This window comes from Dendrobates tinctorius, unplaced genomic scaffold, assembly GCF_039654945.1.
Source record: "Dendrobates tinctorius isolate UK_male_01 unplaced genomic scaffold, ASM3965494v1 ptg000173l, whole genome shotgun sequence".
Classification (NCBI taxonomy): Eukaryota; Metazoa; Chordata; class Amphibia; order Anura; family Dendrobatidae; genus Dendrobates; species Dendrobates tinctorius.
The window spans coordinates 9,434,609-9,461,799 of record NW_027361840.1 but is presented as its reverse complement, the minus strand read 5'-3'; the positions used below and the strand labels follow the sequence as shown (position 1 = coordinate 9,461,799).

At 50.0% G+C, this 27,191-nt stretch overlaps 2 protein-coding genes across 6 annotated transcripts in view; both read right to left on the bottom strand.

Moving 5' to 3' along the window:
* Positions 1 to 186: 186 nt before the first annotated feature.
* On the bottom strand, positions 187 to 14,217 carry ELP6 (elongator acetyltransferase complex subunit 6). Of its 2 annotated transcripts, XM_073551192.1 has the most exons (7): positions 3,830 to 4,207; positions 3,156 to 3,234; positions 2,998 to 3,068; positions 1,468 to 1,595; positions 1,007 to 1,196; positions 745 to 891; positions 187 to 523 (listed from the first exon to the last, which is right to left on the bottom strand). In XM_073551192.1, exons 1-7 carry the CDS (start codon positions 4,025 to 4,027, stop codon positions 410 to 412), a joined length of 927 nt encoding a protein of 308 aa, XP_073407293.1. In that variant the 5' UTR covers positions 4,028 to 4,207; the 3' UTR covers positions 187 to 409. The 2 variants fall into 2 exon arrangements, 1 of the variants encoding a protein (XP_073407293.1); XR_012221331.1 differs by lacking the exons at positions 187 to 523; positions 745 to 891; positions 1,007 to 1,196; ... (1 more) ...; positions 2,998 to 3,068; positions 3,830 to 4,207 and adding an exon at positions 11,494 to 14,217.
* A 9,429-nt stretch (positions 14,218 to 23,646) lies between these two features.
* CSPG5 (chondroitin sulfate proteoglycan 5) overlaps positions 23,647 to 27,191 on the bottom strand; it is a 95,255-nt gene continuing 91,710 nt past the window's right edge. For 2 of the 4 annotated variants that reach the window (XM_073551187.1, XM_073551188.1), the window contains exon 5: positions 23,647 to 26,868. In XM_073551187.1, the coding sequence (XP_073407288.1) occupies positions 26,707 to 26,868 (162 nt within the window). In that variant the 3' untranslated portion in view covers positions 23,647 to 26,706. The remainder of the gene's footprint in view (positions 26,869 to 27,191) is intronic. The other 2 variants (XM_073551189.1, XM_073551190.1) reach the window with 1 other exon arrangement.

Sequence of the window (27,191 nt, the reverse complement as noted above, 5' to 3'; positions counted from 1 at the left end):
ATGACGATCTATACTGGGCATGCTCAGTACAAGTCGCTCAGATAATATAGCGCGTGCCTCCGCCCCGGACCCTCGGCCCGTATGTGCCTCCGCCCCGGACCCTCGGCCCGTATGTGCCTCCGCCCCGGACCCTCGGCCCGTATGTGCCTCCGCCCCGGACCCTCGGCCCGTACGACATGCACAGTGTGAAATCCACAACACATTTTATTTTTGCAGTATAAACTCCTCTGTGGTTCCGTAAATCCTCAACATATCAGCGAGAAAAAAAACACTGACTGCAGCCGTGCACACACCATGGATTCCTGGAGTCTTTCCATGAAGATTGGGCGTTCGCTGCCCCCCACCCCTCAATCTCGTCTACAGCGCCCCCTAATACTGCTACTGATGCACCGGCCCTCACGTCTGCGGGTCACAGGACGGCTGCAGACAGTCCTCTGGCGAAGAAGCTGACGGTCTTGTCGTGGATTTTGTACTGGTAGATGGACGCGCGGTGTCGCTCCTGTGTCCTCCGGGTGATGGTCAGCTGTGAGGGGTACAGGGAAGAACGCTCCAGTCACAACACAAGCAGCACACGACTGACTACGTGCTCACAGGTCTCTTCAGCACGGCCCCTCATTACTGCGGCCCCCGTGGGAGGACGGGTCAACAACAGTACAATCCCTTACATTGTGAATGTAACACCAGGGATAAGGTCGACACACGAGTCTGCCGCCCACGGGGGGAGCTGTGCCATCATAAACGCACCTGTCCATGCACGTCCTTACAGAAGCCAGTGACAAGACCCTCCACCTGCAGGACCAGCCCGCTCTGGTGCCACAGAGACGTCAGCAGCCGCTCGTAATCAGAGTCCTCTGATCCATCATCTCCCTGCAGCAAACAAACCACGGCCCCCTGAGAGAGAACAAAAGACTGCGGTCACCTGCAGTCCCATGCAACACCCACAGATAACGCAGCGATAACGGAGTACAGCGAATGTGGTAGATGTCCCATGAGGGAGGGCACACACCTGGTACCTGTGACACACGCTCGCCCTGCAGTAGTGGAGGAGGTCTTGCACTTGTAGGGTGGTGACCCCCAGACTGAGCAGCACACTGACATCATCAATAATTAGCACCGGGCATTTCCACTGTTCACCTGCAGAGGGCGTTAGGGCAGCAGTAATGAAGTCATAGAGGGGTCTGAGGTCACTCCCCGTCCTAAAGAGAGAACAGCGGTCAGGATATCACAAGCTCTCTCCAGGGTCCTCTCCTGATTGAAGCCCCCCCGTGCACCCGCCCCGATACTCATCTGTCCTCACCGTTATATAATCAGCCCTCCATGTACAGACCTCATGCGAAACCCAACTGAGCACAGCTGCAGTGTAAAGCATAACGGACATGACTTGAAGGTCCGTGGCATAAGCCTCTGAAGAGCCAGAGCAGGGAAGGACACAAAACCCAAATCTCTGACTCTTCTATAACCACAAACCTTAGAAAACGCAGCGGATTCTCAGCTTCACTCTCTGGGGTCTCTGTAAGGAGCAGGCGGGTGTAAGATCTCAGCCCCTCCAGGAACGACAGCTGCCCCTGATCCCGACTGCTCACCAGACTCACACCCTGCAAAGTGCAAGCAACACCTGAGAGGGAGCACAGCTCCGGAGTAAAGTACTGGGAAAGTAATGTAATGTATGTACACAGTGACTGCGCCAGCAGAATAGTGAGTGCAGCTCTGGGGTATAATACAGGATGTAACTCAGGATCAGTAATGTAATGGATGTACAGTGACTGCACCAGCAGAATCAAGAGTGCAGCTCTGGAGTATAATACAGGATGTAACTCAGGATCAGTAATGTAATGTATGTACACAGTGACTGCACCAGCAGAATAGTGAGTGCAGCACTGGGGTATAATACATTACTGATCCTGAGCTACATCCTGTATGTACACAGTGACTGCACCAGCAGATTAGTGAGTGCAGCTCTGGGGTATAATACAGGAGGTAACTCAGGATCAGTAATGTAATGGATGTACACAGTGACTGCGCCAGCAGAATAGTGAGTGCAGCTCTGGGGTATAATACAGGAGGTAACTCAGGATCAGTAATGTAATGTATGTACACAGTGACTGCACCAGCAGAACAGTGAGTGCAGCTCTGGAGAATAATACAGGATGTAACTCAGGATCAGTAATGTAATGTATGTACACAGTGACTGCACCAGCAGCATAGTGAGTGCAGCTCTGGGGTATATTACAGGATGTAACTCGGGATCAGTAATGTAATGTATGTACACAGTGACTGCACCAGCAGAATAGTGAGTGCAGCTCTGGGGTATAATACAGGATGTAACTGAGGATCAGTAATGTAATGTATGTACACAGTGACCGCACCAGCAGAATAGTGAGTGCAGCTCTGGGGTATAATACAGGATGTAACTCGGGATCAGTAATGTAATGTATGTACACAGTGACTGCACTAGCAGAATAGTGAGTGCAGCTCTGGGGTATAATACAGGATGTAACTGAGGATCAGTAATCTAATGTATGTACACAGTGACCGCACCAGCAGAATAGTGAGTGCAGCTCTGGAGTATAATACAGGATGTAACTCAGGGTCAGTAATGTAATGTATGTACACAGTGACTGCACCAGCAGAATAGTGAGTGCAGCTCTGGAGTATAATACAGGATGTAACTCAGGATCAGTAATGTAATGTATGTACACAGTGACTGCACCAGCAGAATAGTGAGTGCAGCTCTGGAGTATAATACAGGATGTAACTCAGGATCAGTAATGTAATGTATGTACACAGTGACTGCACCAGCAGAATAGTGAGTGAAGCTCTGGAGTATAATACAGGATCAGTAATGTATGTACACAGTGACTGATGGGTATGTATGTAACTATTATCACGGTGTGCGGACAGCAAGCAGTGATCCTGAGATTGGAGGGGAATGTAATAGGATACACAGGAGGCAGCCGATGTTTCCGTTACACCCATGATCCACTTTCTGGCACTCACCAGCTTCTGGCCGATGATGTTGTAGTGACTGAACGATTGCGCGAGGGCCACGAAGCAGACGCGACACCCGGCTGCCGAAATAAAAAAAAAGTGTGTTACCATTGGAGACGACACTGTAAGCCCCGCCTCCAATACATGACATCATCGGTATGGCTTACCCTTCAGGTAGTAGGACAGGAAGTGATGCAGCAGGAAGCCGGCGTCCGTCTTGTGGCCGCTGATCAGGGTAAACTGTCGCTGCAGAGGACGAGACGTGTTATCAGCCTGCGGCCACCGATGGGTGACAGGAGCGATCGCAGCCCCAAAATCAGAACAGTCAGAAATTAGTGAAACATGTTTTCTGTTTGTCGCTCGTCTTCTCCAGACGCAAATAACAAAATGAAGACGATCGACCAAAAAAAACCCCCTAGTGTGAACTGGCCCAAACTAATGAAATGGCAGAACTGCTGCTCGGAGACAAAAACCTCCAATAACCAGAGGAGAGAACGCCACGAAGTCAGAGGAAACCATCGAGCGAAGCGCGGAAACTGCAGACGAGACCACGGGGACGCGGAAACGTGACACAAAGCGGAGAACGACCCGGAGCCCCCGCGACGGTCAGCGCCAAAGTCACCGAGCAACGAACACCTGAAAATGAGGAAAAGGCAGGAGATGTGCGAGCACCACCAATGGCGGAGGGAGCAGCCGCGTAGTAAGAGGGGTCTTGTTATATGGGGGGTCATGCTCATAATGGGGGCACAATGTGATAGCAGCTGCGGTACTGCATCCTCTGTCTGCACGGTGCTGTAGACTGGGGCGGGTATCCGGGACACAACGCCCGCGCTGCTCTCACCCGCTCCGGGCTCTCAGGATCCGCCCCCAGCAGGCTGCAAAGCTCCGGGAACATTGTGCTCTGCCCGCGGGTTACTATGGTGAAAAAAAAGAGCCCAGCACTTCCTGCAAGACCAAATTCATCTCGGCCACCGTATCCTATCCGCGCCGCCATCTTGTGAGTGGCAGAGCTAAGGAGCGGAGGGCGAGAAAACTGCATGCATACATGCTGCACTACCCCAGATTAACCAAAAGAGGGAGGAAGAGAGCTGAGGACGAAGAGTGTGTAGATGTATGTACTACACTAACCAAGAGGAACCAGCAGGGGGCGCTAGACACTGCAAGTCAGTACCAGGACTCGTGCGAATATAGGGGCCCCAAGTCAGGATCTAATCCTGGGGCCACATGTCCCCCCTAATAACAGAGATATCCACAGTGTCCCCATAATAACAGCGATATCCACAGTGTCCCCATAATAACAGCGATATCCACAGTGTCCCCATAATAACAGCGATATCCACAGTGTCCCCATAATAACAGCGATATCCACAGTGTCCCCATAATAACAGCGACATCCACAGTGTCCCCATAATAACAGCGACATCCACAGTGCCCCCATAATAACAGCGACATCCACAGTGCCCCCATAATAACAGCGATATCCACAGTGCCCCCATAATAACAGCGATATCCACAGTGCCCCCATAATAACAGAGATATCCACAGTGTCCCCATAATAACAGAGATATCCACAGTGCCCCCCATAATAACAGCGATATCCACAGTGCCCCCCATAATAACAGCGATATCCACAGTGCCCCCATAATAACAGCGATATCCACAGTGTCCCCATAATAACAGCGATATCCACAGTGCCCCCATAATAACAGCGATATCCACAGTGCCCCCATAATAACAGCGATATCCACAGTGTCCCCATAATAACAGCGATATCCACAGTGTCCCCATAATAACAGCGATATCCACAGTGTCCCCATAATAACAGCGATATCCACAGTGTCCCCATAATAACAGCGACATCCACAGTGCCCCCATAATAACAGCGACATCCACAGTGCCCCCATAATAACAGCGATATCCACAGTGCCCCCATAATAACAGCGATATCCACAGTGCCCCCATAATAACAGCGATATCCACAGTGTCCCCATAATAACAGAGATATCCACAGTGTCCCCATAATAACAGAGATATCCACAGTGTCCCCATAATAACAGCGATATCCACAGTGTCCCCATAATAACAGCGATATCCACAGTGCCCCCATAATAACAGCGATATCCACAGTGTCCCCATAATAACAGTGACATCCACAGTGCCCCCATAATAACAGCGATATCCACAGTGCCCCCATAATAACAGCGATATCCACAGTGTCCCCATAATAACAGTGACATCCACAGTGCCCCCATAATAACAGCGACATCCACAGTGCCCCCATAATAACAGCGATATCCACAGTGCCCCCATAATAACAGCGATATCCACAGTGCCCCCATAATAACAGCGATATCCACAGTGTCCCCATAATAACAGTGACATCCACAGTGCCCCCATAATAACAGCGACATCCACAGTGCCCCCATAATAACAGCGATATCCACAGTGCCCCCATAATAACAGCGATATCCACAGTGTCCCCATAATAACAGCGATATCCACAGTGTCCCCATAATAACAGCGACATCCACAGTGCCCCCATAATAACAGCGACATCCACAGTGCCCCCATAATAACAGCGATATCCACAGTGCCCCCATAATAACAGCGATATCCACAGTGCCCCCATAATAACAGCGATATCCACAGTGCCCCCATAATAACAGAGATATCCACAGTGTCCCCATAATAACAGAGATATCCACAGTGTCCCCATAATAACAGCGATATCCACAGTGTCCCCATAATAACAGCGATATCCACAGTGTCCCCATAATAACAGCGATATCCACAGTGCCCCCATAATAACAGCGATATCCACAGTGCCCCCATAATAACAGTGACATCCACAGTGTCCCCATAATAACAGCGATATCCACAGTGTCCCCATAATAACAGTGATATCCACAGTGTCCCCATAATAACAGTGATATCCGCAGTGTCCCCATAATAACAGCGATATCCGCAGTGTCCCCATAATAACAGCGATATCCACAGTGCCCCCATAATAACAGCGATATCCACAGTGCCCCCATAATAACAGAGATATCCACAGTGTCCCCATAATAACAGAGATATCCACAGTGCCCCCATAATAACAGAGATATCCACAGTGTCCCCATAATAACAGTGATATCCACAGTGTCCCCATAATAACAGTGATATCCACAGTGCCCCCATAATAACAGTGACATCCACAGTGTCCCCATAATAACAGCGATATCCGCAGTGTCCCCATAATAACAGCGACATCCGCAGTGTCCCCATAATAACAGCGATATCCGCAGTGTCCCCATAATAACAGTGATATCCGCAGTGTCCCCATAATAACAGTGATATCCGCAGTGTCCCCATAATAACAGCGACATCCGCAGTGTCCCCATAATAACAGCGATATCCACAGTGCCCCCATAATAACAGTGATATCCACAGTGTCCCCATAATAACAGTGATATCTGCAGTGTCCCCATAATAACAGCGACATCCGCAGTGTCCCCATAATAACAGCGATATCCGCAGTGTCCCCATAATAACAGCGATATCCACAGTGTCCCCATAATAACAGCGACATCCACAGTGTCCCCATAATAACAGCGACATCCACAGTGCCCCCATAATAACAGCGATATCCACAGTGTCCCCATAATAACAGCGACATCCACAGTGTCCCCATAATAACAGCGATATCCACAGTGTCCCCATAATAACAGCGACATCCACAGTGTCCCCATAATAACAGTGATATCCACAGTGCCCCCATAACAGTGATATCCACAGTGCCCCCATAATAACAGCGATATCCACAGTGTCCCCATAATAACAGTGATATCCACAGTGTCCCCATAATAACAGTGATATCCACAGTGTCCCCATAATAACAGCGATATCCACAGTGTCCCCATAATAACAGCGATATCCACAGTGTCCCCATAATAACAGCGATATCCACAGTGTCCCCATAATAACAGTGATATCCACAGTGTCCCCATAATAACAGCGATATCCACAGTGTCCCCATAATAACAGAGATATCCACAGTGCCCCCATAATAACAGCGATATCCACAGTGTCCCCATAATAACAGCGACATCCACAGTGTCCCCATAATAACAGCGACATCCACAGTGTCCCCATAATAACAGAGATATCCACAGTGCCCCCATAATAACAGCGATATCCACAGTGTCCCCATAATAACAGCGACATCCACAGTGCCCCCATAATACCAGCGACATCCACAGTGTCCCCATAATAACAGCGACATCCACAGTGTCCCCATAATAACAGCGATATCCACAGTGTCCCCATAATAACAGCGACATCCACAGTGCCCCCATAATAACAGCGATATCCACAGTGTCCCCATAATAACAGCGACATCCACAGTGTCCCCATAATAACAGCGACATCCACAGTGTCCCCATAATAACAGAGACATCCACAGTGCCCCCATAATAACAGCGACATCCACAGTGTCCCCATAATAACAGTGATATCCACAGTGCTCCCATAATAACAGCGACATCCACAGTGCCCCCATAATAACAGTGATATCCACAGTCCCCCCTAATAACAGAGATATCCACAGTGTCCCCATAATAACAGCGACATCCACAGTGTCCCCATAATAACAGAGATATCTACAGTGCCCCCATAATAACAGCGATATCCACAGTGCCCCCATAATAACAGTGATATCCACAGTGTCCCCATAATAACAGCGACATCCACAGTCCCCCCTAATAACAGAGATATCCACAGTGTCCCCATAATAACAGCGACATCCACAGTGTCCCCATAATAACAGCGACATCCACAGTCCCCCCTAATAACAGTGATATCCACAGTGTCCCCATAATAACAGCGACATCCACAGTCCCCCCTAATAACAGAGATATCCACAGTGTCCCCATAATAACAGCGACATCCACAGTGTCCCCATAATAACAGAGATATCTACAGTGCCCCCATAATAACAGCGCTATCCACAGTGCCCCCATAATAACAGTGATATCCACAGTGCCCCCATAATAACAGTGATATCCACAGTCCCCCCTAATAACAGAGATATCCACAGTGTCCCCATAATAACAGTGATATCCACAGTGCTCCCATAATAACAGCGACATCCACAGTGTCCCCATAATAACAGCGATATCTACAGTGCCCCCATAATAACAGTGATATCCACAGTGCCCCCATAACAGTGATATCCAGTGTCCCCATAATAACAGCGATATCCACAGTGTCCCCATAATAACAGCGATATCCACAGTGCCCCCATAATAACAGCGATATCCACAGTGTCCCCATAATAACAGCGACATCCACAGTGCCCCCATAATAACAGCGATATCTACAGTGCCCCCATAATAACAGTGATATCCACAGTGCCCCCATAACAGTGATATCCAGTGTCCCCATAATAACAGCAACATCCACAGTGTCCCCATAATAACAGAGATATCCACAGTGCCCCCATAATAACAGCGACATCCACAGTGTCCCCATAATAACAGCGATATCTACAGTGCTCCCATAATAACAGTGATATCCACAGTGTCCCCATAATAACAGCGACATCCACAGTGTCCCCATAATAACAGCGCTATCCAGTGTCCCCATAATAACAGCGACATCCACAGTGTCCCCATAATAACAGCGCTATCCAGTGTCCCCATAATAACAGAGATATCCACAGTGCCCCCATAATAACAGCGATATCCACAGTGTCCCCATAATAACAGCGACATCCACAGTGTCCCCATAATAACAGCGCTATCCAGTGTCCCCATAATAACAGCGATATCCACAGTGTCCCCATAATAACAGCGCTATCCACAGTGTCCCCATAATAACAGCGATATCCACAGTGTCCCCATAATAACAGCGACATCCACAGTGCCCCCATAATAACAGCGACATCCACAGTGCCCCCATAATAACAGCGACATCCACAGTGCCCCCATAATAACAGCGATATCCACAGTGCCCCCATAATAACAGCGATATCCACAGTGCCCCCATAATAACAGCGATATCCACAGTGTCCCCATAATAACAGCGATATCCACAGTGCTCCCATAATAACAGCGATATCCACAGTGCCCCCATAATAACAGCGATATCCACAGTGCTCCATAACAGCGATATCCACAGTGCCCCCATAATAACAGCGACATCCACAGTGCTCCCATAATAACAGCGACATCCACAGTGTCCCCATAATAACAGCGATATCCACAGTGCCCCATAATAACAGCGATATCCACATTGCCCCCCATAATAACAGCGATATCCACAGTGCCCCCCATAATAACAGCGATATCCACAGTGCTCCCCATAATAACAGCGCTATCCACAGTGCCCCCATAATAACAGCGCTATCCACAGTGCCCCCATAATAACAGCGATATCCACAGTGCCCCCATAAAAACAGCGCTATCCAGTGTCCCCATAACAGCGATATCCACAGTGTCCCCATAATAACAGCGCTATCCACAGTGTCCCCATAATAACAGCGATATTCACAGTGTCCCCATAATAACAGCGACATCCACAGTGCCCCCATAATAACAGCGATATCCACAGTGCCCCCATAATAACAGCGCTATCCACAGTGCCCCCATAATAACAGCGCTATCCACAGTGCCCCCATAATAACAGCGATATCCACAGTGTCCCCATAATAACAGCGATATCCACAGTGTCCCCATAATAACAGCGATATCCACAGTGTCCCCATAATAACAGCGACATCCACAGTGCCCCCATAATAACAGCGATATCCACAGTGCCCCCATAATAACAGCGATATCCACAGTGCCCCCATAATAACAGCGATATCCACAGTGTCCCCATAATAACAGCGATATCCACAGTGCTCCCCATAATAACAGCGCTATCCACAGTGCCCCCATAATAACAGCGCTATCCACAGTGCCCCCATAATAACAGTGATATCCACAGTGTACCCATAATAACAGCGATATCCACAGTGTCCCCATAATAACAGCGCTATCCAGTGTCCCCATAATAACAGCGATATCCACAGTGTCCCCATAATAACAGCGCTATCCACAGTGTCCCCATAATAACAGCGACATCCACAGTGCCCCCATAATAACAGCGATATCCACAGTGCCCCCATAATAACAGCGCTATCCACAGTGCCCCCATAATAACAGCGCTATCCACAGTGCCCCCATAATAACAGCGATATCCACAGTGCCCCCATAATAACAGCGATATCCACAGTGTCCCCATAATAACAGCGATATCCACAGTGTCCCCATAATAACAGCGATATCCACAGTGTCCCCATAATAACAGCGACATCCACAGTGCCCCCATAATAACAGCGATATCCACAGTGCCCCCATAATAACAGCGATATCCACAGTGCCCCCATAATAACAGCGATATCCACAGTGTCCCCATAATAACAGCGATATCCACAGTGCTCCCATAATAACAGCGATATCCACAGTGCCCCCATAATAACAGCGATATCCACAGTGCCCCATAACAGCGATATCCACAGTGCCCCCATAATAACAGCGATATCCACAGTGCTCCCATAATAACAGCGATATCCACAGTGCTCCCATAATAACAGCGACATCCACAGTGTCCCCATAATAACAGCGATATCCACAGTGCCCCATAATAACAGCGATATCCACATTGCCCCCCATAATAACAGCGATATCCACAGTGCCCCCCATAATAACAGCGATATCCACAGTGCTCCCCATAATAACAGCGCTATCCACAGTGCCCCCATAATAACAGCGCTATCCACAGTGCCCCCATAATAACAGCGCTATCCACAGTGCCCCCATAATAACAGCGATATCCACAGTGTACCCATAATAACAGCGATATCCAGTGTACCCATAATAACAGCGATATCTACAGTGCCCCCATAATAACAGCGATATCCACAGTGCCCCCATAATAACAGCGATATCCACAGTGCCCCCATAATAACAGCGATATCCACAGTGCCCCATAATAACAGCGATATCCACAGTGCCCCCATAATAACAGTGATATCCACAGTGCCCCATAATAACAGCGATATCCACAGTGCCCCCATAATAACAGCGATATCCACAGTGCCCCCCATAATAACAGCGATATCCACAGTGCCCCCATAATAACAGCGATATCCACAGTGCCCCCCATAATAACAGCGATATCCACAGTGCCCCCATAATAACAGCGATATCCACAGTGCCCCCCATAATAACAGCGATATCCACAGTGAGTGAGCGGGCTGAGTGAGGACGTGATCTAGTGTTGTTGATGCTGATAGGCGGGGAAGGTGTGCTGATCCCACAGAACTGGGGGGGGGGGTGACCCAGTTCTTGATGCCGACAGACACGAGACTTGAGACAGAAATGGAGTTCAACAGGTCCGTGTTTATTCACCGCTCCTTGACGACTCCCAGAACTTTGTCACAGGAATTATACTCTTCCCTTCTCACACAGACCTGGGTACCTTCACTTCCTCTGTGTCACCGTCGTGGCGTCCTCTGTGGCTCTCCTCACTATGGCTGCCCTAGGCACTTCCACCACAGCGCTTCACCGTTCAGAGTACACCGTTACTTATCACTCACAGACCGTCTGTCTGCCGCTGCTGTGTTTTGGGCCACCCCCCGTGACCGTCTCTCCTGTCAGATCCTCTCTGAGGGCCCTCCGCTGCCTTTCACTTCACAGCAGACCCTCCTATCTAGTGAGCTCCCCTGGCTGACTGAACCTTCTGGAACCTTCCCTCAGCCGTTATACTACCTGCACTGGTAGCTCCGCCCACTATCATCTGACAGAGACCTCTGACCAATGACAGTGACCTTGACACCTGGCAGTTACACAACCACTATCTTCCTCGCTCCCCACTGCCCTCTAATGGTCACTCTACAGCACGGCACCCATTTTCTCTTCATCTCAGTGCTTCCATTCCTACACTGAGCTATCTCTCTGCCCCTCACCACAGGCAGATCCATCCGCCAGGTTAACCTCCCCACATTCTCCCTTCCTTTAACCATTGTCGTCCTCGACAATCTCGACCTATTCTCCTGGGGTGTACGTGGTGTCAGGGACCTGGCATTGTAAAACAAGTCATGGTCAGCATCTCGGTCACGCAGATCCTTTGTCACACAGACCCCTTGGTCACACAGACTCTCATAACCGGACTACGCCAAATGCAGTGGCATGGGCCGCACTGAGTGCCTGATTCATGTACCCCGGTCTGCCTACCTTCTTCCTGTCTCGTCATCCTGTCAACTTTAGTAAGTTGTGGTCGTCATACTCCACGTACCCGGGACCTGTTGGACACACATTTTTTCCTTTTTCTATAACACCTTAACATTTCAAATTCACTACACACTTTTCCATATTTGCTGCAACACGTTTTTATCAAAACAGATTTTTTTTTTTTCTTTTACCTTTTTTTTTTTTTTAACACACTAAAACGAAATGTTAACCAGATAGGGATACTCCCCCTTCGTTTGCCATGAGCTACTCCCCATATGCGTCCCCGCTGTGTCAGGAGAGAACAAAAAAAAATAACATTTCTTTTAACTTGGACACAGAACTGTCCTATGAATTGCACAACGGTGCATCGAATTCCCGGTAGTCCGGGCCATCTCCTGTGGCCGGTGTTCCGCCAACTCAGCAAAGACTCCACAGCCGTGAAGTCCTGGGATTCTTGGGGTGTCTCTATGAGTCCCTTTTACGGGGGCACATAATCTTCAGGACAAGCAATTACTGCCACAGCGTAGTAACCTCGGGGGCAGTACTCCTTATAATAAGAGACCCAGTCGCCTTCTTGTAGAGACCAGCCATGACGGATGGACGCCACATTTAAATACACTTTTTCACCAGTGGCGCGATCCCGGATGAAGCCATATCCTTTTTCCCGATTCGCGTGCACCAGCCTCCCGATAGAACGTGGAACCGCCATGCCAGCCTCTCCTTTTTCATGAAGTAGCCCCCAAATCTCCCGCTCTCTGGCCTTCTTTCCTTCGATGACCTCCATAACCCAAGCGGAGGGTCCGGCATAGGCCGCAGAGTCCGGTGGGAGGGCCGCGGTCGAGGGCGGGGCAGAAGCAGCTGCAGACTCCGGTAGTGAGTAGGCCACAGTCATCTTTGACAGTGACGTTGGTGTGGCCGCGGGGTAGGCCGCAGATGGACTTAAGGCGATCACAGGCTTCAGCAAATCAATCGCAGGCAGGGCCGCCGATGGAGCAGCGACTGCAGTTGCCGGTGAGTCATCCACTGTAGCTGATGGTCCGATTTCAGCAGCGACCGGGAGTGGGAACGCTGCAGCGGCAGTCACCTTGGCGGGGGCCGCGCCGTCATCCAGAGCGGGAGGTACCACGGCGTAAGGAGTCGGGCGGGGAGGCAGAGGGCCAGAGTCTGGGCCCCGTGGTCTGTCCGATACATGGAGCGTGGGGCTGAGGTTTGCCTGGAGTACCGCTGGCAGGATCGGGGGCATGCTTACCTTCACAGTCGCCGCAGCTCCCAGCAGGCTCTCCCACCGCTCCCTCTCCGGTCGTTGACTTTCACCCCGCCATCCGGCAGGGCTGGCCTCCAGGCCCGTCAGTTCCGCGGGGAGACTCCCTGGGCAGGTCTCCCGACGAGTCTCCATTTCTTGGCACCACCGCCATTCCAGGCGCCCGATACCCCGACAGCTGCAGCGTCTCATGCCACACGGGGTCCAGTAGCCGAATGGCGCCAAACAGCCGCAGCAGGTCTCTCCAGATGAACACCACTCCCCCAGGGGCGGATTTGATACAGCCCCGGGTCATTCAGTTCAGTTGTAAACGCCTGTGTCTCCTTCTTTTGGTGCCAAATTACCACAGCCATTTTTAACAAAGCACTTTTCCGCTCCGGATCCGCTTGTTAACAGCTAGCATCCACAGTCCAGTTTTTAAATTGTAATCCACAGGGAACGGAGAGGAAAAAAAATTCTTCACCCCACACATCTTGGGGGCCTTTGTTACCGTATTTTTCGGACCATAAGACGCACTTTCTTCCCAAAAAATTTTGGGGGAAAGGGGGGGGTGCGTCTTATGGTCGCAATATACTAACCTCCGATCATGGCTGGAGGCTGGTGCGGGTGCCGCGGTGCTCTGTAGTGCGGTGGTGGCAGCGGGCTGTGCTCCGGTGCAGCGGCTTTCTGTGCTCCGGTGCAGGGGCGGCGGCTCCGCCGGCATTTCCTCCAAGCCCCTAGGCCCCCGCACATCCCTTGCTGGCCGCCACCATGTAGCGGTGGCCTACGGGAACATGGACGCCGGGAAGATGGCCGCCGGTCCGGGGACGGCAAATGCGCAGGTTCAGATCTCGTCCCGAGATCTCGGGGGACGAGATCTCGTTGCCGAGATTTGAATCTCGTCACCCGAGATCTCGGGACGAGATCTGAACCTGCGCATGCGCCGTTCCCGGACCGGCGGCCATGTTCCTGTAGGCCACCGCTACATGGCGGCAGCCAGCAAGGGATGTGCGGGGGCCTCCGGGCTTGGAGGAAATGGCAGAGCCGCCGCCCCTGCACCGGAGCACAGAGCCGCCACCCTCACCCCACAGAGCCCATCTGCCCCAGCCCAGCCCACCTGCCCCAGCACAGCCCAGGTGCCCCAGCACAGCTAACCTGCCCCAGCACAGAGCCGCCACCACACGAGCCTGGACCACTGAATGACCCCTGTGACCACTTCTCCACCTGTGCCGGATCCCTTCCCAGGTAAGCTGACTGCGGACTGTAAGACGGACCCCCATTTGACACATTATTATTTTTTTCCCTATTTTCCTTCTGAAAATTGGGGTGCGTCTTATGGTCCGGTGCGTCTTCTAGTCCGAAAAATCCGGTACTTGGTGGCAGGCTTTGTATTGGCAGCAACGATCCTGCCGACTACGCCAAATGTAGTGGTCGAGCTGAGCAAGGGCGTGATCTAGTGTTGTTGATGCTGATAGGCGGGGAAGGTGTGCTGATCCCACAGAACTGGGGGGGGTGACCCAGTTCTTGACGCCGACAGACACGAGACTTGAGACAGAAATGGAGTTCAACAGGTCCGTGTTTAGTCACCCTTCCTTGACGACTCCCAGAACTTTGTCACAGGAATTATACTCTTCCCTTCTCACACAGACCCGGGTACCTTCACTTCCTCTGTGTCACCGTCATGGTGTCCTCTGTGGCTCTCCTCACTGTGGCTGCCCTAGGCACTTCCACCACAGCACTTCACCGTTCAGAGTACACCGTTACTGGTCACTCACAGACCGTCTCTGTCTGCCGCTGCTGTGTTTTGGGCAACCCCCCGTAACCGTCTCTCCTGTCAGATCCTCTCTGAGGGCCCTCCGCTGCCTTTCACTTCACAGCAGACCCTCCTATCTAGTGAGCTCCCCTGGCTGACTGAACCTTCTGGAACCTTCCCTCAGCCTTTATACTACCTGCAGTGGTAGCTCCGCCCACTATCACCTGACAGAGACCTCTGACCAATGACAGTGACCTTGACCCCTGGCAGTTACACAATCACCCCCTCCTATACTCCCTACTGCCCTCTAATGGTCACTCTACAGCACGGCACCCATTTTCTCTTCATCTCAGTGCTTCCATTCCTACACTGAGCTATCTCTCTGCCCCTCCCCACAGGCAGATCCATCCGCCCGGTCAACCTCCCCACACCCCCATAATAACAGCGATATCCACAGTGCCCCCATAATAACAGCGCTATCCACAGTGCCCCCATAATAACAGCGATATCCACAGTGCCCCCATAATAACAGCGATATCCACAGTGTCCTCATAATAACAGCGATATCCACAGTGCCCCCATAATAACAGCGATATCCACAGTGTCCCCATAATAACAGCGATCTCCACAGTGCCCCCATAATAACAGCGATATCCACAGTGCCCCCATAATAACAGCGATATCCACAGTGTCCTCATAATAACAGTGATATCCACAGTGCTCCCATAATAACAGTGATATCCACAGTGCCCCCATAATAACAGCGATCTCCACAGTGCCCCCATAATAACAGTGATATCCACAGTGCCCCCATAACAGCGATATCCACAGTGCCCCCATAATAACAGCGATATCCACAGTGCCCCCATAATAACAGCGATATCCACAGTACCCCCATAATAACAGTGATATCCACAGTGCCCCCATAATAACAGTGATATCCACAGTGCCCCCATAATAACAGCGATATCCACAGTGTCCCCATAATAACAGCGATATCCACAGTGCCCCCATAATAACAGTGATATCTACAGTGTCCCCATAATAACAGTGATATCTACAGTGTCCCCATAATAACAGCGATATCCACAGTGCCCCCATAAAAACAGCGATATCCACAGTGCCCCCATAATAACAGTGATATCCAGTGCCCCCATAATAACAGCGATATCCACAGTGCTCCCCATAATAACAGTGACATCCACAGTGTCCCCATAATAACAGCGATATCCACAGTGTCCCCATAATAACAGCGATATCCAGTGTCCCCATAATAACAGCGATATCCACAGTGTCCCCATAATAACAGCGATACCCACAGTGTCCCCATAATAACAGCGATATCCACAGTGCTCCCCATAATAACAGTGACATCCACAGTGCCCCCATAACAGCGATATCCACAGTGCCCCATAACAGCGATATCCACAGTGCCCCCATAATAACAGCGATATCCACAGTGCCCCCATAACAGCGATCTCCACAGTGTCCCCATAATAACAGCGATATCCACAGTGTCCCCATAATAACAGCGATATCCACAGTGTCCCCATAATAACAGCGATATCCACAGTGTCCCCATAATAACAGCGATATCCACAGTGCTCCCCATAATAACAGTGACATCCACAGTGCCCCCATAACAGCGATATCCACAGTGCCCCCATAATAACAGTGATATCCACAGTGTCCCCATAATAACAGCAATATCCACAGTGTCCCCATAATAACAGCGATATCCACAGTGCTCCCCATAATAACAGTGACATCCACAGTGCCCCCATAATAACAGCGATATCCACAGTGCCCCCATAACAGCGATATCCACAGTGCCCCCATAATAACAGCGATATCCACAGTGCCCCCATAACAGCGATATCCACAGTGTCCCCATAATAACAGCGATATCCACAGTGCCCCCATAACAGCGATATCCACAGTGCCCCCATAATAACAGTGATATCCACAGTGTCCCCATAATAACAGCGATATCCACAGTGTCCCCATAATAACAGCGATATCCACAGTGCTCCCCATAATAACAGTGACATCCACAGTGCCCCCATAATAACAGTGACATCCACAGTGCCCCCATAACAGCGATATCCACAGTGCCCCATAACAGCGATATCCACAGTGCCCCCATAATAACAGCGATATCCACAGTGCCCCCATAACAGCGATCTCCACAGTGTCCCCATAATAACAGCGATATCCACAGTGTCCCCATAATAACAGCGATATCCACAGTGTCCCCATAATAACAGCGATATCCACAGTGTCCCCATAATAACAGCGATATCCACAGTGCTCCCCATAATAACAGTGACATCCACAGTGCCCCCATAACAGCGATATCCACAGTGCCCCCATAATAACAGTGATATCCACAGTGTCCCCATAATAACAGCGATATCCACAGTGTCCCCATAATAACAGCGATATCCACAGTGCTCCCCATAATAACAGTGACATCCACAGTGCCCCCATAATAACAGCGATATCCACAGTGCCCCCATAACAGCGATATCCACAGTGCCCCCATAATAACAGCGATATCCACAGTGCCCCCATAACAGCGATATCAACAGTGCTCCCCATAATAACAGTGACATCCACAGTGCCCCCATAATAACAGCGATATCCACAGTGCCCCCATAATAACAGTGATATCCACAGTGTCCCCATAATAACAGCGATATCCACAGTGTCCCCATAATAACAGCGATATCCACAGTGCTCCCCATAATAACAGACATCCACAGTGCCCCCATAATAACAACGATATCCACAGTGTCCCCATAATAACAGCGATATCCACAGTGCCCCCCATAATAACAGCGATATCCACAGTGCCCCCATAATAACAGCGATATCCACAGTGCCCCCATAATAACAGCGACATCCACAGTGTCCCCATAATAACAGCGATATCCACAGTGTCCCCATAATAACAGCGATATCCACAGTGCCCCCATAATAACAGTGACATCCACAGTGCCCCCATAATAACAGCGATATCCACAGTGCCCCCATAATAACAGCGACATCCACAGTGTCCCCATAATAACAGTGATATCCACAGTGCCCCCATAATAACAGCGATATCCACAGTGTCCCCATAATAACAGAGATATCCACAGTGCCCCCATAATAACAGCGATATCCACAGTGCCCCCATAATAACAGTGATATCCACAGTGTCCCCATAATAACAGTGATATCCACAGTGCCCCCATAATAACAGCGATATCCACAGTGTCCCCATAATAACAGCGATATCCACAGTGTCCCCATAATAACAGCGATATCCACAGTGCCCCCATAATAACAGTGACATCCACAGTGCCCCCATAATAACAGCGATATCCACAGTGCCCCCATAATAACAGCGACATCCACAGTGTCCCCATAATAACAGTGATATCCACAGTGCCCCCATAATAACAGTGATATCCACAGTGCCCCCATAATAACAGCGATATCCACAGTGCCCCCATAATAACAGTGATATCCACAGTGTCCCCATAATAACAGTGATATCCACAGTGCCCCCATAATAACAGCGACATCCACAGTGTCCCCATAATAACAGCGATATCCACAGTGCCCCCATAATAACAGCGATATCCACAGTGCCCCCATAATAACAGTGACATCCACAGTGCCCCCATAATAACAGCGATATCCACAGTGCCCCCATAATAACAGCGACATCCACAGTGTCCCCATAATAACAGTGATATCCACAGTGCCCCCATAATAACAGCGATATCCACAGTGTCCCCATAATAACAGAGATATCCACAGTGCCCCCATAATAACAGCGATATCCACAGTGCCCCCATAATAACAGTGATATCCACAGTGTCCCCATAATAACAGCGATATCCACAGTGCCCCCATAATAACAGCGATATCCACAGTGTCCCCATAATAACAGCGATATCCACAGTGTCCCCATAATAACAGCGATATCCACAGTGCCCCCATAATAACAGTGACATCCACAGTGCCCCCATAATAACAGCGATATCCACAGTGCCCCCATAATAACAGCGACATCCACAGTGTCCCCATAATAACAGTGATATCCACAGTGCCCCCATAATAACAGCGATATCCACAGTGTCCCCATAATAACAGAGATATCCACAGTGCCCCCATAATAACAGATATCCACAGTGCCCCCATAATAACAGCGATATCCACAGTGCCCCCATAATAACAGCGATATCCACAGTGCTCCCATAATAACAGCGATATCTACGGTGCCCCCATAATAACAGAGATATCCACAGTGCCCCCATAATAACAGCGATATCCACAGTGGCACCATAATAACAGTGACCAGAGAATCCTCAATGTGGCGTGCGGGGTTGATATTTTGGGGTATATCAGGGCAGTGTCGGACTGGGGTGCTAAGGGCCCACCAGTAACATTGACTTTGGGGGCCCACTTTTCACCAGCATACAAATATTACACTACCCTTGTTCACAAATGTATCCATATCTCTATATAATAAACTGGGTAGTTTGGTTAATGAATGATGATATGTTTTTTTTTTCTGTACAGAGGGAATCAAGTGAATTATGCCAAGTACTGCACATACAGTGGCGTTGGGGGCCCACATTGCACCGGGGCCCACCGGGGGATTCCCCTGTTAGCCTATGGGCCAGTCCAAGCCTGTATCAGGGGTGAACCTGCCGTTGATGCAATCTGTCCAGTCACCGAGGGCCTAAGAGATCTGGGGCCACATCCAGCTCCACAGGCAGCAGGTGGGGTTTTGCTTTGAGAGGAGCTATTGGGATAAGGGCCCCAATACTGTTCCTGCCCCGGGGCCCCTTCTGTCTGTCCTGTACTCGGTGTGACTTGTCTTGTATACTCCAGTATATACAGGGCAGAGATTGCCCTTTATTTCCTGCATCCGTCTGTAAATCTGAGACCTAACCAAGCGCAGTAATGGGACAGCGGCGGCCGCTCCGCTCACTGATGATGGAGGTGACTGGAAACCAGTTGTGACTCCACTATAGTGACCCAGATCGAACTGCGGCCCCGCAAGGCGTCTGTAGGGCCGATCCACCGATCCTGGGAGGTGATGATGGGAGCAGAGACATTGTAACACAGTGATGGAAAAAGAACGACCCCCATAGGAGAGCGGAGCTCAGGGGTCCACATGGATCAGACTGATCCCCAAGTCCTGGCTGTGACATATGTGTAACCAACCGCGCTCACAGTGCCACCATCATGTACAGCTTTGGGGGTACCGAGCTCTGTGGTGTCTGGTGTCCAGTGGTTTAGTGTCACTTCCTATGATGCCTAAGTTCATGGTGTCCTTCTGGTTAGTTGCATCTTTATATCTTGTGGTTTAGTTCCATAGTCCCCGGTGGAGCAGTTTCCCGTTCTCAGTGGATCAGTTCCCCCATCGATCAGTTTCCCCGTTCCCAGTGGATTAGTTGCCCCATCCCTGGTGTCCGGTAGATCAGTTCCCCCGTCCCCTGTGGCTCAGTTCCCCGGTGGATCAATTACCCCATCCCTGGTGTCCGGTAGATCAGTTCCCCCGTCCCCGGTGGAGCAGTTTCCCCATCCCCCGCGGATTAATTGCCCCATCCCTGGTGTCCGGTGGATCAGTTTCCCCGTCCCCAGTGGATCAGTTTCCCCATCCCCGGTGGATTAGTTGCCCCATCCCTGGTCTCCGGTGGATCAGTTTCCCGGTGGATGTTTCCCGATCCTCGTTGAAGTAGTACCCCGTCCCCCGTGGATCAGTTACCCCGTCCCCGGTGGATTAGTTGCCCCATCTCTGGTGTCCGGTGGATCAGTCAGTTCCCCGGTGGAAGTTTTCCCCGTTCCCGGTGGATTAGTTGCCCCATCCCTGGTGTCCGGTGGATCAGTTTCCCGGTGGATCAGTCAGTTCCCCGGTGGAGCAATTCCCCCGTCCCCGGTGGATGTTTCCCGATCCTTGTTGAAGCAGTACCCCGTCCCCGGTGGATTAGTTGCCCCATCCCTGGTGGAGCAGTTCCCTGCCCCCCGATATCTGGGTCTGTCTTTTGCCCCTATGGATAAGGACGGCTGATAATGTCTTGGCATTCAGGAACAAGCACTGAGAATGACAGAATGTGATGGGACCTGTGGTCCGCCTGCTATGTGTATGGGGCACGTTCTGCACTTGTCCTGTAGAGCGTCAGCTCTTGGGGTCACAGTTGATACCTGGACAGTCTCTCACTTCCCATTAGACACTCACCAATTACGGGGATGTCGGGGGGACGCCACAATCTGGGGGGGCCATCCCCATTTTATCGTCCTCTGATCCAGACACAGGAAAGCACGAAGCCGCCACCGTCTCCAGCTGCGGCCCGTCCACCGCACCGGCTGTCACCATGGAAACACGGCATTCATCCGACCTTGAAACAGCCCCATTAATACAAACAGCGTCCCGAACCCAGAGCAAAATATGAAGCCGGAAACACAGAAAGACCCTGAAAACATTCACCCCGCACATAGACCTCCCTGACCCCGTAAAGAGAGCTGCCCACTCAGACCCTGCACACCGAGCCGCACGCCCAGACCCTGCACATAGCGCTGCACACACTGACCCCATACACCGACACCCTGTACACCGAACCACACGCCCAGACCCTGCACATACAGTGGTATGCAAAAGTGTAGGCACCCTGCGCATTTAGTATCTAGTAGCACCCCGTTTTGCAAGTATAACAGTTTCTAAAAGCTCTTTGTAGCCAGACAAGAGTCTTTTATTTCTTGTTTGTGGGATTTTCCTCCGTTATTCCTTGGAGAATTCCTCCGGTTCTGTGAGATTCCTGGGGCGTCTCCCATCCTCTGCTATTTTGAGGTCTAGCCACAGATTTTCAATGATGTTCAGATCAGGGGACTGTGAGGGCCATTGTAAAACCTTCAGCTTGCAACTTTTGAAGTCGTCTGTGTGACGCTAGTCACAACCCACGGACAGGCCGGGATTCAGTGAAGTCAAACATTCTGGGGTTAATACCAAAAGATCACGTAGTGAACCAAGGGAAAATACGAAGTCATAAGTCAGGTCACATGCCAGGGTCAGAATACCGGAGAAATAGTGGATAAGCAAAGGGGCTATAACAAACGGGTAGTCTGAACACGATCCAACGGTCAGCAGCAGAAGATCAGAACTTACAGCACAGGGTACAGGAGACCGCAGCAGAGAGCACCAGCTGAGAACAAGCTTTTACCCGGCAATGATCTGGGCCTCACAGCTCACCGAGATCGCAGGGCAATCACCAAGAACAGGGAGCACCTGTGGAAATCTCTGCACCTTCCAGTCAGGCAGCTCAACCAAGCTGTCAATCAAATCACCGACAGCTCAGCACAGGACAGCAGAGCCGGCCATCGCCGAGCCCCAGACTCCGAGCAGAGGAATCGTGAACGTCTATAGTGGATGGTGACGTGTGTAAGGATCATTCTCCATGTGTAGAAGCCGTCCTCTTCCTCTTCCTCCCTTCAGCTTTTTTACACATGGTGTTATGTTTGCATCAAGAATTTGTTGAAATTTCATTGACTCCATTCTTCCTTCTACCCATGAAAAGTTCCCCGTGCCATTGGCTGCAACACAACCCCAAAGCGTGATTGATTCCCCCCATGCTTAATGGTTGGCGAGATGTTCTTTTCCTGAAATTCTGTGCCCTTTTTTCTCCACAATCTGTCTGAGCACACAAATGTCCAAGGGCGCCCAAACTTTTGCATAGGCTAATTTTCCTTTTTGTAATTTTGAAAATATAAAAGATGACATATGTATTTTTCTGCCTAAAATACAAAGAAAATGTGTCATCTGTAACTTCAGCAAGGATGAAATAATCTCTGAAAGGGTTAAATGGTTCACAATAACAGTAATTTTGACCAGGGGTGCACAAACTTATACATACCACTGTATAGAGCCTCACACCCTGACCCTGCGCACACTGACCTGGTGCGTACACACAATGACCCGGCGTATACGTATACACACACACTGACCCTGCACACACACATTGACCCTGCATGTACGTACCTACACACACGCGCGCACACACACACCCTGACCCTGCGCACACTGACCTGGTGCGTACACACAATGACCCGGCGTATACGTATACACACACACTGACCCTGCACACACACATTGACCCTGCACACACACATTGACCCTGCATGTACGTACCTACACACACACGCGCGCACACACACACACTGACCCTGCAACACACTGACCGCGCACACACACACTGACCCGGCACACACATTGACCCTACGTACGCACGCGCGCGCGCACACACACATTGACCCCACTCACACACACACATTGACCCCACTCACGCGCACACTCACACACACATTGACCCCACTCACACGCACACGGTGATTTTGGTGATTGTACGGAGTCATAACTTTAAAAACGTTTTATTTCGGTTTAATTTTCCTTTTCATCTTTTTATTTTACATTATTTCCAAAAAAAGTTGGGTGAAAGTACAAAAAAATGTGGCTGCGCACAGCGAAGGTTTCATTGTTTTATCATTTTAGAAATCACACATGGCAGTAGTACAAGGGCCGACTCAAGCGGAAAAACGGGACACGCAGGGCACACGCACACGCCAGACAACACTCATCACATGTCCAATGCCTGTCTACGTCTCGGAGGGTGCAGGATGGTGGGCCGGGCCTGAGCTCTGTCCTGTTGGGACCCCCGTTACAATGTGTCATAAGAGGAAACGCTTCACTATGGGGCATTCTGGGATGAACAGTCCATGTGTCTCTCCTGCGCTGTGCCATCTCTGAGGGGAAGATACGCTGATGATCACCAACCAAGGCTTCAACATAATCAATTAAAGTTGCCAACAACCAGAATCAATCACTACCCAATGTCCTGCCCAACAGCCAATCACCAGCACTAATCACTACCCAATGTCCTGCCCAACAGCCAATCACCAGCACTAATCACTACCCAATGTCCTGCCCAACAGCCAATCACCAGCACTAATCACTACCCAATGTCCTGCCCAACAGCCACTCACAAGCAGTGATCACTACCCAATGTACTGCCCAACAGCCAATTACCAGTACTGATCACTACCCAATGTCCTGCCCAACAGCCAATCATAAGCAGTGATCACTACACAATGTCCTGCCCAACAGCCAATCACCAGTACTGATCACTACCCAATGTCCTGCCAAATAGCCAATCACAAGCAGTGATCACTACACAATGTCCTGCCCAACAGCCAATCACAAGTACTGATCACTGCCCAATAGCCAATCACTAGTACTGATCACTACCCATTGTCCTGCCAAACAGCCAATCACAAGCAGTGATCACTACCCAATGTCCTGCCCAACAGCCAATCACAAGCAGTGATCACTACCCAATGTCCTGCCCAACAGCCAATCACCAGTACTGATCACTGCCCAATAGCCAATCACTAGTCCTGATCACTACCCAATGTCCTGCCCAACAGCTAATCATAAGCAGTGATCACTACCCAATGTCCTGCCAAATAGCCAATCACAAGCAGTGATCACTACACAATGTCCTGCCCAACAGCCAATCACAAGCAGTGATCACTGCCCAACAGCCAATCACCAGTTGTAATCACTGCCCAACAGCCAATCATTAACCAGTAGTGATCACTACCCAATGTCCTGCCCAATCACAATCTTTGACCACTACCCAATGCCCACTGGCCAATCATTAACCTTGACCGTTACGAAATTGATGATGGTCACCACCCATGTTCATGTCAATCATTAATATTGATCACTAATCCACATCATATAAGTCCCCACTGATCCCTACCCATCATGACCATTGACGTCCTGGCAGCATCCATCATCAGGCCGAGTCTCCTCCAGTCCGGGAACCACTCACTTCCCGAATCCCGATAACGAACGATCCCTATATAAGGCTGTACTGGCATAAGGCCATAAAGTACCCGACCGCAGTCTCCCAGCTTACAAGTCTCTAGGAGAGGAACAGACTGACCCCTCTTATCTGTCTGAATCCAGAAAAGAGGATTAGACGGAGATAAGAGCGGTCACCTCAAGACTCGTGGTCCCGGCTGCAGATTACGGGCTTATCCTCGTCGCAGACATATCTTGTGTGGGCTATAAACTGCTTTCCAGTACAACTGTGGTCTCCGACCTATGAACACAGGCAGTCAGGGCATGCTGGGAGTTGTAGTTCTACAGATGCAGAGCACTGCTATAGACTAACAGAAGTATGAACCTTATGCGATAAAGCTCTTGGGGCCCACATGCCGCTTCTATGGGGCCCCCAGTGACATAACATGGTACTTCTTGGCCTTAATGCATTATTTGTACCACTGGGCCCCTGCGATCATAAGCCACTGAGCTCCTCATCTTTGCTCCTGGGTGCCCGGAAAAAGGAAAGGATGTTGGCGAGGCCAAGAAGAGTCGGACCCTGCTGTCCTGGGATGGTAGGCACAAGGGTAGGTTAGCTATTGGGCCAGAGTGCATCCCCTGCACTTCCTATAGCTTTGCTTCTAAAGAACATAAAAAACCAAAATGCTAATAGTAGCTCAACCTCGCCTCTCTACATGTGGTTAGGAAGGCCAAGAGCTGGACCCTGCTGTCCCGGGATGGTAGGTACAGGAGTATAGTAGCTTTTGGGTCCAGTTGTGACCCTTGCAGCTCCTATAGCAATGCACCTGGGTCCCATAAAAAGGTAAGGATCGGGTCAGCCCAAACTCCCTTTTGCACTGGAAAAGATGGAAAGGAGTTCGGAAGGCCAAGAGGAACCCGACCCCAAGGTCTGGAGATGGTAGGCACAAGGGCAACCTCTGTACTCCCTTTAGCTTTGCACCTGGGGACTCACGAAAAGGAAAAACCGGGCTCAGACTCGCTGAGATTCCACTGTAAACTCCAATCACCTAAAAAGCAAACGTTGCAGCTGCGCCATAAGTCACCAGACGAAGCGATGATGATGTTAGTGCATGTGATCAGACCATGATGTAAGCTCACATGTCAGACACAATCTGCTGCTGTGATGTCATCAGAAGCAGTGACATCACAGACTACAGTCTTGTATTGGATCTACTTTCACATTTAGTGTATTAGTGATGTCACCGGATCTTAGAGACAATGGCGGCGTCCATGGGACAGGGATGCACCTTAACCTACATCAGTTTCCTTCTTGTAGAGTATGATATCTCCAGTCTACATCCGATCATCACACACTGGGATCATTCCTTAAAAATCACAGTTCCATCTTTTTTTTTTTTTTTTTTGCATATCTCTGTACAAAATACACCAAAGCATGCCAAGGGAATGGGGGCACATTAGAGGGGCGGCGTGGTAATGAATCATTTAACCCCTGTCAGTGCTGGAGGAGACAGTGATCGGCTTCTTTCACCAGCTCCTTCAGCACTGGAGAAGTTCAGAGAAGATGGCTCTTGCATCTTCTAGGTCATCTATCTCCATTCGACTTTCCTCATGTTAAGTTGTTAAGGACACAGTTGACATCCACAATATCCGGATCTCCTTTACCACTCTCATGTTTGGGTGAAAGAGAGTTCTGTATGTTGAAAGGTTCCTCGTCCTTCAGGCAAGCCTTGGGCAGATCCTGCACCTTCTGAGGAGCACTGGGATCCTCCTGTAAAACAGACACATAATGTAAGTTGAAGTATTGAAGGAAGTGGGGTTAGGGCTGAACCCATGGCGGTTCCCCACAAATCAGATATTCTCATGTGCTGGACCTGATACAAAGTCACCCCAAAACAATGTTACATTTCACTTTACACCTGGAAATCTAAGTAAATCTACAATGTGATATCTGATACACAATGTGTCTTGTGATATGTGAGATAATATAACGTGGTATCTCATATATAATGTATCACGTGTTGCCCAAAATACAAGTTGCTGGGGGTTTTATCACTGACTAATGGTCCAACAGTAATCCAGTATAAGTAAAAG

What these genes read in the sequence shown, in the direction of transcription:
- ELP6 (XM_073551192.1), bottom strand. Translation starts at nt 4,027, where the DNA reads ATGCAGTTTTCTCGCCCTCCGCTCCTTAGCTCTGCCACTCACAAGATG. An exon ending in CCTGTCCTACTACCTGAAGG is followed by an intron (nt 3,069 to 3,155) that starts GTAAGCCATACC and finishes TTATTTCGGCAG; the next exon opens with CCGGGTGTCGCGTCTGCTTC. An exon ending in AATCCGCTGCGTTTTCTAAG is followed by an intron (nt 1,197 to 1,467) that starts GTTTGTGGTTAT and finishes TTCTCTCTTTAG; the next exon opens with GACGGGGAGTGACCTCAGAC.